The sequence below is a fragment of the Bombina bombina genome, chromosome 4, assembly GCF_027579735.1.
Source record: "Bombina bombina isolate aBomBom1 chromosome 4, aBomBom1.pri, whole genome shotgun sequence".
Taxonomy (NCBI): domain Eukaryota; kingdom Metazoa; phylum Chordata; class Amphibia; order Anura; family Bombinatoridae; genus Bombina; species Bombina bombina.
In genome coordinates, this window is record NC_069502.1 from 305,280,616 (window position 1) to 305,300,218 (window position 19,603).

The 19,603-nt window shown below is 40.7% G+C and overlaps 1 protein-coding gene across 1 annotated transcript in view; it reads left to right on the forward strand.

The window, feature by feature from the left end:
- ATR (ATR serine/threonine kinase) overlaps window positions 1-19,603 on the forward strand; it is a 455,512-nt gene that overhangs the window by 119,013 nt on the left and 316,896 nt on the right. The window contains exons 19-20 of the mRNA XM_053711664.1: window positions 10,456-10,586; window positions 11,099-11,242. Of these exons, the coding sequence (XP_053567639.1) occupies window positions 10,456-10,586; window positions 11,099-11,242 (275 nt within the window). The remainder of the gene's footprint in view (window positions 1-10,455; window positions 10,587-11,098; window positions 11,243-19,603) is intronic.

Consider the following 19,603-nt stretch of genomic DNA (forward strand, 5'->3'; position numbering starts at 1 on the left):
TACAGTTAACGTATGGAACATTAGAATCCAATAGAAAAAGCGCTAAATTTAGCAGTAATACTGGGTCTACCTTATATTAATAAGACATTGAGAATATCTGTCTCAGCTAATCCATTGCCCATTGTAATTTATTAGTAAAGCAAATCTAAGTAGTGCTGAACGATAAAAGTGTGGCTATCAGTACTTCGTTACAATCAGTCTTGAATAAGTCTGCCATAAAACATCGCTTATATAGATGAATCAAATTACAATGTAACTTCTAAAGAATTTTGCCTAAACATATTGCGACGTCAACCAGTACAATTATAATGAAGGCACAATACTTTGTTAAAAACTAACAGTTAATTTAAATCCAGCTGAATTTAAGCAATCAAAAGAGATATTTATCTAGTAAGATCAAGCCATACACATTTCCAAGCACATTAAGTATCCTTATAATATATAAGATCCAAACAACTATTTAAAGAAACGTTAATAAGTACCGTATACTAAATATAACCAACTGCCAAACTGAAGAGATCTTGTGTTAACTATATATATACTTTATTTTAAGTGCTTGATAGTTCAGAACAATTAGTCTGGAAATATATTAGGCAAAATTTTCAGCATATTTAGACAGCAGTTGCAATAGCTTAATCCAACAGTCTGTTAATATATTAGGCGAAATTCTCAGCACATTTAAACAGCAATTGCAATAGTGGCAGATTTAGCCTATTACCATAAGCTGAGAGCACCACCTATTCTATACCTACACTGCATATAAATTCCTTTTTAAATAGCAGTGATATTAGATTTGCAGAATTAAAATCTAAAACTTCAATATATGCACCAAGACAGAATACAAACCAGATTCTGCTACATACAACCCTAGATCAGTTCCTACAAAATTGTACAATTGTGTATCCACTCACAAAACATTAAAGAAGACACTATTATTTGTGACCTAGACCAACAAGTTAAGGAACAATAGATTTATTATCACAGTGGCACAAAGTGAAGAAAGACCACGTATTCTATAAGAAAATCAGATTTTTTACTGATCCTTACAGATACCTCTGACTTAAGACAAATCAATATACATTTAATGTACACTACAACCACTATATCCAAATAGAGAATATTGGAATACAATAAATCCGACCAAATCCTTTGTTTTTAAACGTATATATGTGGATTGTGTGTAAGTTTTTGTTTTTGTTTTAAATTACCAAATAAAGGTTATATTTTAAATATCCCTAAGCACTCCCTCTCCAAAGATATCCAGTCTCTGCCCAATTCTGCCATCCTTGATTAAGGGGAAGAGTGCTACCCAGGTGTACAAATTTTCAGTCCAAGGATTGATTTTGTGTGGACCTAATCTAATAGCCCTATCAAAATAAAATAAAGCCCCCCCCCCAAAATAAAAAAAAAGCCCTAGCCTAAACTAAACTACCAATAGCCCTTAAAAGGGCCTTTTGCAGGGCATTGCCCCAAAGAAATCAGCTCTTTTACCTGTAAAAAAAATACAAGCAACCCCCCCAACAGTAAAACCCACCACCCACACAACCAACCCCCCAAATAAAACCCTAACTAAAAAACCTAAGCTCCCCATTGCCCTGAAAAGGGCATTTGGATGGGCATTGCCCTTAAAAGGGCATTTAGCTCTATTGCTGCCCAATCCGTAACCTAAAAATAAAACCCACCCAATAAACCCTTAAAAAACCTAACAGTAACCCCTGAAGATCCACTTACAGTTTTGAAGTGGATCTTCAGATTGAAAAAATCCTATTGGCTGATGCAATCAGCCAATAGGATTGAACTTCAATTCTATTCACTGATCCAATCAGCCAATAGTATTGAGCTGGCATTCTATTGGCTGATTGGAACAGCCAATCGAATGCGAGCTCAATCCTATTGGCTGATTGCATCAGCCAATAGGATTTTCTCAACCTTAATTCCGATTGGCTGATAGAATTCTATCAGCCAATCGGAATCTAAGGGACGCCATCTTGGATGACGTCACTTAAAGAAACATTCATTTCGGGAAGAAGACTTCGTTGGAAGGTAATGCTCCGCGCCGGATGTCTTGAAGATGGAGCCGCTCTGCGCCGGATGGATGAAGATAGAAGATGCTGTCTATATGAAGACTTCTGCCCGTCTGGAGGACCACTTCTCCCGGCTTGGATGGAGACTTCTCCCGGCTTCGTTGAGGACTTCTCCCGGCTTCGTTGAGGATGGATGTCGGCTCTTCAAAACTGTAAGTGGATCTTCAGGGGTTAGTGTTAGGTTTTTTTAAGGGTTTATTGGGTGGGTTTTATTTTTAGGTTAGGGTTAGGGTTTTGGCCGCAATAGAGCTAAATGCCCTTTTCAGGGCAATGGGGAGCTTAGGTTTTTTTAGTTTGGGTTTTATTTGGGGGGTTGGTTGTGTGGGTGGTGGTTTTTACTGTTGAGGGGGTTGTTTGTATTTTTTTTTCAGGTAAAAGAGCTGATTTCTTTGGGGCAATGCCCCACAAAAGGCCCTTTTAAGGGCTATTGGTAGTTTAGTTTAGGCTAGGAGTTTTTTTATTTTGGGGGGAGCTTTTTTATTTTGATAGGGTTATTAGATTAGGTGTAATTAGTTTAAATATCTTGTAATTTGTTTAAATATCTTGTAATTTGTTTTTTATTTTGTGTATTTTAGTGTTTGTTTGTTTTTTGTAATTTAGGTAATTGTATTTAATTTAGTTAATTTAGGTAATTTATTTAATTGTAGTGTAGTGTTAGGTGTTAGTGTAACTTAGGTTAGGTTTTATTTTACAGGTAAATTTGTATTTATTTTAGCTAGGTAGTTATTAAATAGTTAATAACTATTCTACCTAGTTAAAATAAGTACAAACTTGCCTGTAAAATAAAACCTAAGGTAGATACAATGTAACTATTAGTTATATTGTATCTACCTTAGGTAGCTTAGGGTTTATTTTACAGGTAAGTATTTTGTTTTAAATAGGAATTATTTAGTTATTAATAGTAGGTTTTATTTAGATTTAATTTAATTATATTTAAGTTAGGAGGGGTTAGGGTTAGACTTAGGTTTAGGGGTTAATAAATTTAGTACAGTAGCGGCGATGTTGGGGGCGGCAGATTAGGGGTTAATAACTGTAGTGTAGGTTGCGGCGATGTTAGGGGTGGCAGCTTAGGGGTTAATAATATTTAACTAGTGTTTGCGAGGCGGGAGTGTGGCAGTTTAGGGGTTAATATGTTTATTCTAGTGGCGGCGATGTCCGGAGCGACAGATAAGGGGTTAATAATTTTATTTTAGTGTTTGCGATGCGGGAGGGCCTCGGTTTAGGGGTTAATAGGTAGTTCATGGGTGTTAGTGTACTTTTTAGCACTTTAGTTATGAGTTTTATGCTACAGCTTTGTAGTGTAAAACTCATAACTACTGACTTTAGAATGCATTACGAATCTTGCGGGATAGGCTGTACCGCTCACTTTTTGGCCTAAAAAAAGCTTATAATACCGGCGCAATGGAAGTCCCATTGAAAATAGACTATACGCAAATTGCGTAAGTTGATTTGCGGTAAGGCCAAAAAAGTGTGCGGGACAGCCGTACCTACAAGACTCGTAATAGCATCGTTAGTAAAAAATGCAGCGTTATGAGCCTTAACGCTGCTTTTTTACTCATAACGCAAAACTCGTAATCTAGCCAATAGTCATTAAAATGACTTCTGAAAGCTTTTATAAAATTATTTTTGGTATTTTGAAACCAATTTAGTAAAGTAAAACCATTTCGGCAGAGCATTTGTCCATTGTTCATCCTTTTTTTTTTTTTTTTTTTTGTTACAATGCGTTATAATTAATATCTACAATCCTAGATGTCTTTTTAGAAAATGTTATACCAATATTTCTGTTTTTTAAAAAAAATTTGGTTCATAATTCGAAAATTAAAAAAAAAATCTAAAGTTTCACATATATTTATTATGACACAAAGCTAAACTTTTCAATCCTCCATTACCCCTCCTGTGATTCTTTTATGTTTGCCAGCTAAAGCGCTAAAGATAGACATCTGTATATTAAGCTGTTTTGTGCTCTCTTTTGTGTACAACAAATCTTATGTCCATCTAAAGGGGAGGAGAGTCCACGGCTTCATTCACTACTATTGGCCTAAATACATCCCCCACTTCCCTCATCCCCCAGTCATTCTTTGCCTTTCGTCACAGGAGGATGGCAGAGGAGTGCCGGATTTTCGGAGTAGTCTCTTATGGAGGGTAGTACAGTGGGACTAAAGTTTTAAGTAGTCCTGTCAGCCTCTCAGTGAGAGCTTGGATGAAAGTTAGAAACCGGAGATGCAGGGAGAGTCTTTATGCAAAACCATCCCGACTCATATTAACAGCTCCATAAGCAATCAGCGTTGACGAGTTTCGCTGCCTGCTTTCTTCACTCAAGTCCATGTCAGGAGCGACGCTACTAACCTGTCACACTTGAAGGGCCGTGTTCCTGTTCCACGGTAAGATCGTTTCATTTTTTATTAATAATGATAACATAGAAGACAGGGTCACAGTGTGGCGCCTTTTTATCTTTACAGAATCAAGGGTTAATATTCCTGGAAGGGGGATTATTGAACGGGGGGGGGGTTGTATACATGATATTGTTTATTGTGTCATTGCTGCGTTATGTGCAAGATGAGGCTCTGGCAATGTGTGGAACTTTCAGGTTACTTGCGGATACTTTGTGCGGCCATCTTTTGGCCTGTTTATTCCTAGTGCAGGGGAGGTCCTGCTAGGCATTCCATGTGACTGGGTGTGGCTATCTGTCCTTCTCATTGATCTGTGGCGCAGGAGACATAGCGGTTTCTGTAGCCTGGATCCATTGGTGGTATAAAGGTGCCTTTTTAATAAATAAAGTTAGTCTAACCAAACGCGCAAGCGATGGAGGACTCCATGCCTTACCACGTTCTGCTAAGCGCAAGCATAGGGTTTATCATAGCGGCTCGGCCCAGGGTTTGTTCTCGCTGATGGGAGATCCAGAGACTCTATACGATGACGAGGCCCACTCCAACTCGTCGGAGGAGGCCCCTTCTGGGTCGGAATCTGTGTAATCTAAACCTCCGGCGGCGGAGGAGCCTGGTTATAGGTTTAGGATGGAGAATTTGCTCTTTCTGCTACGGCAGGTGCTTGCTACTCTGGAGGTTCCGAAAACTAAGATACTGGAGGAACCTGTGATTCCTAAGCTTGACAAGGTATACGAGGACAGGGTAGTACCTCAGTCTTTCCCGGTTCCCATTAAGATGACTAATATTATTAAGAACTAATGGGAGCGATTAGGTTCTTCCTTTTCCCCTTCTTTTTCCTTTAAAAAAACTGTTCCGCGTTCCGGACTCTCAGCTTGAGCTGTGGGGGACCATCCCTAAGGTGGATAGGGCTATCTCTACGCTTGCGAAGCGGACGACTATTCCCCTCGAGGACAGTTCGTTGTTTAAGGAGCCCATTGATAAAAAGCTGTTGAGAAAGATGTTTCTGCACACAGGGTTTGTTTTTCAGCCATCAGCGGCCGTAGCGGCGGTCGCTGGAGCTGCAACATATTGGTGTGAATCCCTGTGTGAAATGGTCGAGGGGGAGACATACTTCGACGAGATACAGTAGAAGATTAAAGGGACACTGAACACAAATTTTTCTTTCATGAAACAGAGCATGCAATTTTAAGCAACTTTCTAATTTACTTCTATTATCAACTTTTCTTTGTTCTCCTGCTATCTTTATTTGATAAAGAAGGCATCTAAGCTAAGGAGGCAGCAAATGTTGGGTTCAGAAGCATGGATAGCACTTGTTTATTGGTGCTGTCCAATCGGCAAGGACAACCCAGGTTGTTCACCAAAAATGGGCCGGCATCTAAACTTACATTCTTGATTTTCAAATAAACATACCAAGAGAATGAACAAAATTTGATAATAGGAGTAAATTAGAAAGTTACTTAAAATTGCATGCTCTATCTGAATCACGAAAGAAGAAATTTGAGTTTAGTGTCTCTTTAAGGCTCTGAAAATCACCAATTCTTTCATCTGTGATGCCAATATGCAAATTATTCACCTGAATGCTAAGGTGTCAGGTTTTTCTGTTTTAGCGCGCAGGGCTCTGTGTCTAAAGTCTTGGTCTGCGGACATGACCTCTAAGGCTGTTGTCCCTGCCTTTTCAAAGAAGGATCCTGTTCGGACCAGGATTGGATTCGATTATATCCACAGTTACGGGAGGCAAGGGAGCTTTCCTACCGCAGGATAGGATAAGAAGGCTAAGCCTAAAGGATCTACTTTTCGTCCCTTTCGTGCGGACAAGGCCCAGCGCCAGCAACCTGCCGCAAAGGCGGACTAGTCCAAGGGATCTTGGAAGCTGGCTCAATCTTGGAATAAGTGTAAGCAGAGCAAGAAGCCCGCCGAGACGAAATCTGCATGAAGGGGCGGCCCCGACCGGTCTCCGGATCACGTAGGGGGCAGATTATCTCTATTCTCAGGCGCTTGGTTGCAGGACGTTCAGGACCCTTGGGTTCTAGAAGTGGTCTCCCAGGGTTACAGGATAGGGTTCAGATCCCATCCGCTCAAGGGCAGATTCCTCCTGTCAAACCTGTCTTCAAGACCAGAGAAGAGAGGCCTTTCTAGAATGTGTGAGAGATCTCGCCTCTCTCTGGGTTATCATACCAGTACCCCTAGCAGAAAGGGGTCTAGGGTACTATTCCAACCTTTTTGTGGTTCCAAAGAAGGAGGGCACCTTCCGCCCGATTCTGAACCTCAAGTGTTTGAATACGTTTCTGAGTGTTCCATCATTCAAAATGGAAACGATCAGATCTTTTCTGCACCTAGTTCAAGAGGGACAGTTCATGATGACTATAGACTTGAAGGACGCTTACCTTCATGTGCCAATCCACAGGGACCACTTCAGGTTCCTAAGATTTGCATTTCTGGACCAACACTTCCAGTTTGTGGCCCATCCTTTTGGTCTTGCAACGGCCCCGAGAGTCTTCACAAAGGTTCTGGGGGCGCTGCTTGCAGTGGCCAGATCCAGGGGCATTGCGGTGGCACCCTACCTGGAAGACATCATGGATCAGGCGCCGTCACTCAGCCTCGCAGAGGATCATTCGAGGGCTCTTCTTCTTCTGCTCCAATCTCACAGTTGGAAGATCAACTCAGGAAAGAGTTCCCTAGTTCCCAGCAACAGGGTTGAGTTCCTGGGCACGATAATAGACTCTATGTCCATGAAAATATTTCTCACAGATCAGCGGCGCAGGAAGCTTACGTCCACCTTTCTGGCCCTTCAGTCCTCCACAGCCCCGTCAGTGGCTCAATGTATGGAGGTGATAGGTCTCATGGTGTCAAGCATAGATGTCATCCCATTCGCCAGGTTCCATCTCAGACCTCTTCAATTCTGCATGTTGAGACAGTGGAACGGCGATCATTCAGATCTATCACAGCTGATATCCATGGATGCTTGGACTCTGAACTTTCTCTCTTGGTGGATTTGTCTGGAGCAACTGTCCATGGGGACATCCTTCTTGCGACCGTCCTGGGAGATTGTGACCATGGATGCCAGTGTAACAGGATGGGAAGCTGTTTGGGGAGCCAGGATGGCACAAGGAAAGTGGTACAGGGAGGAGTCTCTCCTTCCGATCAACATCTTAGAACTACGAGCGATTTACAATGCTCTGAAGGCATGGCCTTCCCTGGAGTTGGTTTCATCAGATTCCAGACCGACAACATTACCTTGATGACTTACATCAACCATCAAGGGGGTACGAGGAGCTTCCTCGCGATGATAGGTGTGTCTCGAATTCCGGAGTGGGCGGTGTCCCACGACTGCTCGCTCTCAGTGTTTCACATTCCAGGTGTGAACAACTGGGAAGCGGACTTTCTCAGCAGACAACCCTTCCATCCGGGGGAGTGGTCTCCTCTTCACCCCGAGGTGTTTGCGGAGATTTGTCTCAGATGGGGATAGATCTCATTGCGTTCAGACTCCATTGCAAGCTACCTCAATACGGGTCGAGATCCAGGGATCCCCAGGCAGATCTGATAGATGCCTTAGTGGTTCCTTGGAGATTCAGCCTAGCCTACATTTTTCCATCGTTACCACTTCTACCTCGCGTAGTGACACGCATCAAACAGGAGCGGGCCCTGGCCATTCTGATTGCTCATTCGTGGCCGCAGAGGACGTGGTTTGCGAATCTTATGGGGATGTCATCCTCTCCGCCGTGGAGGTTACCCTGTCGCAGGGATCTGCTGTCACAGGGCCCCTTTCAGCATCAAAATCTAGATTCTCTGAGGCTGACTGCGTGGAGATTGAACGCCTAGTCTTCGCTAAGAGAGGCTTTTCAGAAAGTGTGATTGATACTCTAATTCAGGCAAGGAAGCCAGTCACTCGACGCATCTACCATAAGGTGTGGATGACTTACTTGTCCTGGTGTGAAAAGCATGGATATCCTTGGCATAAGGTGAAGGTATCCAGGATTCTGTCTTTTCTTCAAGATGGTTTGGAGAAGGGTCTTGCCGCTAGTTCCTTTAAGGGACAGATTTCAGCATTATCAGTTTTGTTGCATAGGAGACTCACTGAGCTCCCTGACATTCAATCTTTTGTTCAGGCTCTGTCTAGAATCAGGCCTGTATTTAGACGGTCAGCTCCGCCTTGGAGCTTAAACTTAGTCCTTAAGGTTTTGCAGAGGGTTAAGTTTGAACCTATGCATTCCATAGACATTAAGATTCTGTCCTGGAAGGTTCTCTTACTATTGGCTATTGCATCGGCACGCAGAGTATCCGAGCTAGCTGCTTTGCAATGTGATCCTCCTTATCTGGTGTTTGATGTGGATAAGGCTGTACTTCGCACTGGGTTGGGGTTTCTCCCCAAGGTGGTGTCTAACCGTAACATCAATCAGGAAATAGTTGTTCCTCCTTTGTGTCCTAACCCTTCTTCTTCAAAAGTGAGGTTACTTCATATACTGTATCTTCAGGCTACTAAGGATTTCAGACAGTCTACATCTCTTTTTGTGGTTTATTCTGGGAAGCGTAAGGGGCAAAGGGCCTCTGCTACTTCTTTTTGGTTGAGGAGCTTGATTCGCTTGGCTTATGAGGCAATGGGACATAAGCCTCCTCAGAGGATCACGGCTCATTCAACTAGAGCTGTGGCTTCGTCTTGGGCCTTCAAGAATGAGGCCTCTATGGAGCAAATTTGTAAGGCAGCTACCTGGTCCTCCTTACACACTTTTACAAAGTTTTACAAATTTTACGTCTTTGCTTCTGCGGAAGCTGTTTTTGGGAGAAAGGTTTTGCAGGCTGTGGTGCCCTCAGATTAGGGTTCGCCTTTTTACCCTCCCAGTTTCATTCAGTGTCCTCTAGAGCTTGGGTATATGTTCTAAATAGTAATGAATGAAGCAGTGGACTCTCATCCCCTTTAGATGGAAAACATAAATTATGCTTACCTGATAATTTAATTTCCATCAAGGGGAGGAGAGTCTACGGCTCCCGCCCGTATATCCGTAGGGCGGACCTAAATTTAATCATCTTCTGGCACCTGATATTTCTCCTACTGATATACCCTGATATTTCTCCTACTGTTCCTGGTTCCCTCGGCAGAATGACTGGGGGATGAGGGAAGTGTGGGAGGTATTTAAGCCTTTGGCTGGGGTGTCTGACTCCTCCTGGTGGCCAGGTTCTTAATTCCGAATAGTAATGAATGAAGCCGTGGACTCTCCTCCCCTCGATGGAAATTAAGTTATCAGGTAAGCATAATTTATGGTTTTTATGAATAATTTATTAGTTAGAGTTGCTGATATTACTGGCAGCAAATATGGTTCCTTATCTTTTTTAGAAAATTTAAATTTTATTACTCCCCTTCTAAGTTCATGGTGTGCATTTAATAGTGTTGTTATGGGTTGTTTTGTTAACTTGGCTATGGTTAAGCAATTGAAAGAATGTATATGTAAAATAATGTAACACAAACATAAACAAGGGGAAATATATTAGATCAGATTATATCTAAGATTATGGAATTCCTTGTGAAAATAAGGTTATTGGAAGCTTTAACGAAATCTTTACACTAGAAAAATAATGATAGATAAAATTAAAATAACTAGTTAGATGGAAAATTTTAAAAATATGCTTGCTGGGGAGAGAGTAATGTTACATAAAGCATATAGGGAACACTTTCTAAATTATGTTCTAGTTTATATAACTAAATAAAATGTATTAAACAACAACTAGTATAAATATAGTCATTAACTCTTCTTAAACTATCAGACACCGATTTGGAGAAATTGAATATTGCTCTAACTAATTTGGACGGGCAGAAGTTTAATCAAGCAGTTGAAGGCATAGAAAACCCTTGGGCTGGATTTAACTGAATAATTTTATTTGTTGATATTTGTTTTCATGGCAAATATCTAGCAAATAGATAGCACGTGGGGTCTCTTGTTGTGGTGGAGAAATGCCACCAGTCTGTTTTCTCATTGATGTTCTGTTTGTAGGCTTTAAACAGTTTAGTTTCTCTGATGAAACTTATGGGACCAAAGCATATTAGTTCGGTGAGAGTGAAGATGATGACCACATTAAGGACTGGTCTGAGATATAAAGAAGAGTTTCCAGATCTATGTTGTAGGTAAATAACAGTTTTTTAATATTATCAAATACTGTACATACAGTTTTTATTTATTGGAGGACAGTACTAGAAAATATTAGCTTCACATAGTGCCAAGAAGCCAACGTTGAAATTCTGCCTTTGTTAATTTCCTAAATACATTCCGATTGCCCCCCCAAAGTGTTTAAAAGTTTAAATATGCATTTTATATATTTGCTTGATAAATAAAAATATAATGTGTAATTTTTCTCTATGTGCAATGCTAGTATAAAAGTGTACACGTTCTCTTAAAATTTAAATTAAACCTTAATTAAATATTTAATAATCAATATGTGTGCTCTCATTTGTTAACACTTTGCAGTATACTAATTATATCAGAGTAAGCATTCTAAGACCATAAAACTTACAAAACCCATACACCTCTCCACATCACATACTGACTCATTCAGAGTAAATTATGACAGAATTTGTGAATTGCATAATTCTCTAGACATTTGCTTATTTTTTGATAAGCATTTTTTTTTTCTATAAAGGGCATGGGATTGGTTTGTTCGATGCCTTGATCAGGCCTACTTGGGCTCACTTCTTAGCCATATTATTGTTGCACTACTGCCTTTGCTGCACATCCAGCCCAAGGAGACTGTCGCTGTCTTCCACTACCTCATTGTGGAAAACAGGTAAGAGGTGATTTGCAAAGTATATGCTACAGGCTTTGCCTGTTTTTCTGCATTCAGACATTGTATTTTTAAGAAACTTTTACATTCTTTTTCATATCTTATAGTATGTGAATTTGTGACTACTACATGGCAAATAATATTGAAAGCCATATTTTGAATTTTTTTAAATAAAGATTGGCCAACCTAAGGCCTTAGCCACAGTATGACCCATTAGTGCTTTTTATTTTGCTCTTACTTTTATTGTTTTTATGCTGATTTGCAACATATAGACTTTTTATCGTTTGTGAAATTCATATATCTTTATCATCTTTCTTTGGATCTAAGTTTCACTAGATGTATGCAGAGTTGTTTTCCTTCCATAAGGCAGGGAGAGTCCACAACTTCATTCCTTACTGTTGGGAAATACAACACCTGGCCACCAGGGGGAGGCAAAGACACCCCAGCCGAAGGCTTAAATATCCCTCCCACTTCCTCTATCCTCCAGTCATTCTTTGCCTTTCTTTCATGTAATTAGCAAGAGTCCATGAGCTAGTGACGTATGGGATATACATTCCTACCAGGAGGGCAAAGTTTCCCAAACCTCAAAATGCCTATAAATACACCCCTCACCACACCCACAAATCAGTTTTACAAACTTTGCCTCCTATGGAGGTGGTGAAGTAAGTTTGTGCTAGATTCTACGTTGATATGCGCTCCGCAGCAGGTTGGAGCCCGGTTTTCCTCTCAGCGTGCAGTGAATGTCAGAGGGATGTGAAGAGAGTATTGCCTGTTTGAATTCAATGATCTCCTTCTACGGGGTCTATTTCATAGGTTCTCTGTTATCGGTCGTAGGGATTCATCTCTTACCTCCCTTTTCAGATCGACGATATACTCTTATATATATACCATTACCTCTGCTGATTTTCGTTTCAGTACTGGTTTGGCTTTCTACAAACATGTAGATGAGTGTCCTGGGGTAAGTAAGTCTTATTTTCTGTGACACTCTAAAGCTATGGTTGGGCACTTTTTTTATAAAGTTCTAAATATATGTATTCAAACATTTATTTGCCTTGACTCAGGATGTTCAACATTCCTTTTTTTCAGACAGTCAGTTTCATATTTGGGATAATGCATTTGAATCAATAATTTTTTCTTACCTTAAAAATTTGACTTTTTCCCTGTGGGCTGTTAGGCTCGCGGGGGCTGAAAATGCTTCATTTTATTGCGTCATTCTTGGCGCAGACTTTTTTGGCGCAAAAAAACTTTTCTGTTTCCGGCGTCATACGTGTCGCCGGAAGTTGCGTCATTTTTTGACGTTCTTTTGCGCCAAAAATGTCGGCGTTCCGGATGTGGCGTCATTTTTGGCGCCAAAAGCATTTAGGCGCCAAATAATGTGGGCGTCTTATTTGGCGCTAAAAAAATATGGGCGTCGCTTTTGTCTACACATTATTTAAGTCTCATTTTTCATTGCTTCTGGTTGCTAGAAGCTTGTTCTTTGGCATTTTTTCCCATTCCTGAAACTGTCATTTAAGGAATTTGATCAATTTTGCTTCATATGTTGTTTTTTCTCTTACATATTGCAAGATGTCTCACGTTGCATCTGAGTCAGAAGATACTTCAGGAAAATCGCTGCCTGGTGCTGGAACTACCAAAGCTAAGTGTATCTGCTGTAAACTTTTGGTAGCTGTTCCTCCAGCTGTTGTTTGTATTAAATGTTATGACAAACTTGTTAATGCAGAAAATATTTCCTTTAGTAAAGTACCATTACCTGTTGCAGTTCCATCAACATCTAATGTTCAGAGTGTTCCTGATAACATAAGAGATTTTGTTTCTGAATCCATTAAGAAGGCTATGTCTGTTATTCCTCCTTCTAGTAAACATAAAAAATCTTTTAAAACTTCTCTTTATCCAGATGAATTTTTAAATGAACATCATCATTCTGATTCTAATGATTCTTCTGGTTCAGAGGACTCTGTCTCAGAGGTTGATGCTGATAAATCTTCATATTTATTTAAAATGGAATTTATTCGTTCTTTACTTAAAGAAGTCCTAATTGCATTAGAAATTGAGGATTCTGGTCCTCTTGATACTAAATCTAAACGTTTAGACAAGGTCTTTAAATCTCCTGTAGTTATTCCAGAAGTTTTTCCTGTTCCGGGTGCTATTTCTGAAGTAATTTCCAGAGAATGGAATAATTTGGGTAATTCATTTACTCCTTCTAAACGTTTTAAGCAATTATATCCTGTGCCGTCCGACAGATTAGAGTTTTGGGACAAAATCCCTAAAGTTGATGGGGCTATCTCTACCCTTGCTAAACGTACTACTATTCCTACGGCAGATGGTACTTCCTTTAAGGATCCTTTAGATAGGAAAATTGAATCCTTTCTAAGAAAAGCTTATTTGTGTTCAGGTAATCTTCTTAGACCTGCTATATCTTTGGCGGATGTTGCTGCAGCTTCAACTTTTTGGTTGGAAACTTTAGCGCAACAAGTAACAGATCATGATTCTCATAACATTATTATTCTTCTTCAACATGCTAATAATTTTATCTGTGATGCCATTTTTGATATTATCAGAGTTGATGTCAGGTTTTAGTTAGAAGAGCTTTATGGCTTAAAACTTGGAATGCTGATATGTCTTCTAAATCGACTCTACTTTCCCTTTCTTTCCAGGGTAATAAATTATTTGGTTCTCAGTTGGATTCTATTATCTCAACTGTTACTGGTGGGAAAGGAACTTTTTTACCGCAGGATAAAAGATCTAAGGGTAAAAACAGGGCTAATAATCGTTTTCGTTCCTTTCGTTTCAACAAAGAACAAAAGCCTGATCCTTCATCCTCAGGAGCAGTTTCAGTTTGGAAACCATCTCCAGTCTGGAATAAATCCAAGCCTTCTAGAAAAGCAAAGCCAGCTTCTAAGTCCACATGAAGGTGCAGCCCTCATTCCAGCTCAGCTGGTAGGGGGCAGATTACGTTTTTTCAAAGAAATTTGGATCGATTCTGTTCACAATCTTTGGATTCAGAACATTGTTTCAGAAGGGTACAGAATTGGTTTCAAGATAAGACCTCCTGCAAAGAGATTTTTTTCTTTCCCGTGTCCCAGTAAACCCAGTGAAAGCTCAAGCATTTCTGAAATGTGTTTCAGATCTAGAGTTGGCTGGAGTAATTATGCCAGTTCCAGTTCTGGAACAGGGGCTGGGGTTTTATTCGAATCTCTTCATTGTACCAAAGAAGGAGAATTCCTTCAGACCAGTTCTGGATCTAAAAATATTGAATCGTTATGTACGGATACCAACATTCAAAATGGTAACTATAAGGACTATCCTGCCTTTTGTTCAGCAAGGGCATTATATGTCTACAATAGATTTACAGGATGCATATCTGCATATTCCGATTCATCCAGCTCACTATCAGTTTCTGAGATTCTCTTTCCTGGACAAGCATTACCAGTTTGTGGCTCTGCCGTTTGGCCTAGCAACAGCTCTAAGAATTTTTACAAAGGTTCTCGGTGCCCTTCTGTCTGTAATCAGAGAACAGGGTATTGTGGTATTTCCTTATTTGGACGATATCTTGGTACTTGCTCAGTCTTCACATTTAGCAGAATCTCATACGAATCGACTTGTGTTGTTTCTTCAAGATCATGGTTGGAGGATCAATTCACTAAAAAGTTCATTGATTCCTCAGACAAGGGTAACCTTTTTGGGTTTCCAGATAGATTCAGTGTCCATGACTCTGTCTTTGACAGACAAGAGACGTCTAAAATTGATTTCAGCTTGTCGAAACCTTCAGTCACAATCATTCCCTTCGGTAGCCTTTTGCATGGAAATTCTAGGTCTTATGACTGCTACATCGGACGCGATCCCCTTTGCTCGTTTTCACATGCGACCTCTTCAGCTCTGTATGCTGAACCAATGGTGCAGGGATTACACAAAGATATCTCAATTAATATCTTTAAAACCGATTGTACGACACTCTCTGACGTGGTGGACAGATCACCATTGTTTAGTTCAGGGGGCTTCTTTTGTTCTTCCGACCTGGACTGTAATTTCAACAGATGCAAGTCTTACAGGTTGGGGAGCTGTGTGGGGGTCTCTGACGGCACAAGGGGTTTGGGAATCTCAGGAGGTGAGATTACCGATCAATATTCTGGAACTCCGTGCAATTTTCAGAGCTCTTCAGTCTTGGCCTCTTCTGAAGAGAGAATCGTTCATTTGTTTTCAGACAGACAATGTCACAACTGTGGCATACATCAATCATCAGGGAGGGACTCACAGTCCTCTGGCTATGAAAGAAGTATCTCGAATTCTGGTTTGGGCGGAATCCAGCTCCTGTCTAATCTCTGCGGTTCATATCCCAGGTATAGACAATTGGGAAGCGGATTATCTCAGTCGCCAAACGTTACATCCGGGCGAATGGTCTCTTCACCCAGAGGTATTTCTTCAGATTGTTCAAATGTGGGAACTTCCAGAAATAGATCTGATGGCTTCTCATCTAAACAAGAAACTTCCCAGGTATCTGTCCAGATCCCGGGATCCTCAGGCGGAGGCAGTGGATGCATTATCACTTCCTTGGAAGTATCATCCTGCCTATATCTTTCCGCCTCTAGTTCTTCTTCCAAGAGTAATCTCCAAGATTCTGAAGGAATGCTCGTTTGTTCTGCTGGTAGCTCCAGCATGGCCTCACAGGTTTTGGTATGCGGATCTTGTCCGGATGGCCTCTTGCCAACCGTGGACTCTTCCGTTAAGACCAGACCTTCTGTCGCAAGGTCCTTTTCTTCCATCAGGATCTCAAATCCTTACATTTAAAGGTATGGAGATTGAACGCTTGATTCTTGGTCAAAGAGGTTTCTCTGACTCTGTGATTAATACTATGTTACAGGCTCGTAAATCTGTATCTAGAGAGATATATTATAGAGTCTGGAAGACTTATATTTCTTGGTGTCTTTCTCATCATTTTTCCTGGCATTCTTTTAGAATTCCGAGAATTTTACAGTTTCTTCAGGATGGTTTAGATAAAGGTTTGTCCGCAAGTTCCTTGAAAGGACAAATCTCTGCTCTTTCTGTTCTTTTTCACAGAAAGATTGCTAATCTTCCTGATATTCATTGTTTTGTACAAGCTTTGGTTCGTATAAAACCTGTCATTAAGTCAATTTCTCCTCCTTGGAGTTTGAATTTGGTTCTGGGGCTCTTCAAGCTCCTCCTTTTGAACCCATGCATTCATTGGACATTAAATTACTTTCTTGGAAAGTTTTGTTCCTTTTGGCCATCTCTTCTGCCAGAAGAGTCTCTGAATTATCTGCTCTTTCTTGTGAGTCTCCTTTTCTGATTTTTCATCAGGATAAGGCGGTGTTGCGAACTTCTTTTGAATTTTTACCTAAGGTTGTGAATTCCAACAACATTAGTAGAGAAATTGTGGTTCCTTCATTATGTCCTAATCCTAAGAATTCTAAGGAGAAATCATTGCATTCTTTGGATGTTGTTAGAGCTTTGAAATATTATGTTGAAGCTACTAAGTCTTTCCGAAAGACTTCTAGTCTATTTGTCATCTTTTCCGGTTCTAGAAAAGGCCAGAAAGCTTCTGCCATTTCTTTGGCATCTTGGTTGAAATCTTTAATTCATCATGCCTATGTCGAGTCGGGTAAAACTCTGCCTCAAAGGATTACAGCTCATTCTACTAGGTCAGTTTCTACTTCCTGGGCGTTTAGGAATGAAGCTTCGGTTGATCAGATTTGCAAAGCAGCAACTTGGTCCTCTTTGCATACTTTTACTAAATTCTACCATTTTGATGTGTTTTCTTCTTCTGAAGCAGTTTTTGGTAGAAAAGTACTTCAGGCAGCTGTTTCAGTTTGAATCTTCTGCTTATGTTTTTCATTAAACTTTATTTTGGGTGTGGATTATTTTCGGCAGGAATTGGCTGTCTTTATTTTATCCCTCCCTCTCTAGTGACTCTTGCGTGGAAAGATCCACATCTTGGGTAGTCATTATCCCATACGTCACTAGCTCATGGACTCTTGCTAATTACATGAAAGAAAACATAATTTATGTAAGAACTTACCTGATAAATTCATTTCTTTCATATTAGCAAGAGTCCATGAGGCCCACCCTTTTTTTTTGGTGGTTATGATTTTTTGTATAAAGCACAATTATTCCAATTCCTTATTTTATATGCTTTCGCACTTTTTTCTTATCACCCCACTTCTTGGCTATTCGTTAAACTGATTTGTGGGTGTGGTGAGGGGTGTATTTATAGGCATTTTGAGGTTTGGGAAACTTTGTCCCTCCTGGTAGGAATGTATATCCCATACGTCACTAGCTCATGGACTCTTGCTAATATGAAAGAAATGAATTTATCAGGTAAGTTCTTACATAAATTATGTTTTCGTCACTATAGGAGGTGGCAGAGAAGAAAATTTTGGATAGTCCTGTAATGGGTATGTTCCCTTCAAGAAAGGACTGGAGTTTAAAGTAATCATGTCAACCTCTCAGTGAGAGTATTGATGAAAGAGTCTGGAGATGCAGGGAAAGTTTTTTTACGAACCCATCCAGACTGTCGCTAACAGCTCCTGAGCAATCAGTGTTGACCAGTTTCACTGCTTGCTGTTACACACTCCATGTCAGAAGCTCTACTGCAAGATTGTTATACTTGAGAGGTTGTGCCTGTTCCACAGCATGGATCCTGGAGGGTAAGACCGTTTTTTATATATATATACTTTAAAATACTATACAGGGTCACAGTGTGGCTCCTTTATACCTCGATAGGACCAAGGGTTAATATCTCCTTCAGGGAGATTATTTGAACAGCTTGGGGATTGTTATCTGCTTAATGTGAGAGTTTTTTTGGGCTCATAGACTGTGTGTGTGTTTTTTTTGGCTTGGCACAAACAGGTTTCACTTTCGTTTTTGAAGTGTTGCACAGCTCATAATAGCTTAGCCCCCTTTTTCATAGCAGGGGAAGTCCTGTCTTACGAACCACGTGACCGGATGCAGCCTTTTTCATTTCCTAAGATCCTGCTGCAGACATCATTCCTGAGGAGAGCGTTTTCACTGTTAGCTGTCTGGATCTAGGAGGTGGTGAGTGCCCCAGCCATTGGGAATATTAAGGTGCCGTTTTTTAAAATAAAAGTGTTTCTTTTTGTTTGTCCTTCTGTGGGTATATACAAAGCTATGGAGGACTTTGATACTACATTAGAAGGTTCCGCTCCTTCTGTACTGAGTAATAATTCCTGTTTATATTGTGAGGAGGCTGTGGTTTGTCCGCCTGCTCAATTTTGTTCCATTTTCCTAAACACTGTTCTAAAGTCTAAGAAGGTAGAAAAGCCTGCTTATACTCATAGCACTATTAGCCCTTCTGAGCCGTCTACTTCTCAGGAATCTGGGTCCCGAGAAATTGCTACCCTTTCTACATTACCCACGGCTCAACTTATCCTCAATCTGGAGGGGGCCTTTTTCCTGCAGACCTTACCGCACAGTTACAATCAGCGGTGTCTGCGGCCCTGAGTGCCTTACCTCGCTCTAACAAACGCAAGAGAAAGGTTAAACATAGTTCTCCTGACCTAGAGTCATCTAAATATCTGTCAGATTTAGCTACTATATCCCAGCTATCAGAGGATGAGTTAACCTCTGTAGCTTCAGAGGGTGAACTTTCTGAGTCGGAGACTTCAGTTTCTAAACCTCGTTCAGCAGAGGAACCCTCCTTTTAGATTTAAAATTGGGCATCTGCATTTTTTAGTAAAGGAGGTTCTGTCTACACTAGAGGTTCCAGAGGCTACACTCCCTGAGGAACCTAAGATCCCTAAATTAGACAGGGTTTACGAAGATAGGAAGGTCCCTCTGATTTTTCCTGTGCCAGTTAAGATGGCGAACATTATTAGTAATACATGGGAGAGTAGGAACTCTGGAGGATGGTTCTTCTTATAGAGAGCCTATGGATAAGAAAATGGAACCTTTTCTGAGGAAGATGTTTCAGCATACAGGGTTTTTATTTCAACCGGTGGCAGCTGTAGCCATGGTTGCTGGAGCAGCAACCTACTGGTGCGGCACTCTGTCGGAGCTCATTGAGGTGGAGACTCCCCTCAAGGATATTCAGGAGAGAATAAAATCACTGAGAATTGCTAACTCCCTCATCTGTGACAAGAATATGCAGATTATACGCATATATGCAAAGGCTGCTGGCTTTGCGGTTCTAGCCCGCCAGGCTCTCTGGTTGAAGTCTTGGTCTGCGGATATGACTTCTAAATCCAGACTCCTTTCTCTTCCCTTCAAGGGGAAGATTTTATTCGGTCCAGGGCTGGACTCATTGTTTCTACGGTTACCGGAGGGAAAGGTTCTTTTCAACCGCAGGATAAGAAGAATATGCCTAAGGGACGGCAACTGTCTAATTTTCGT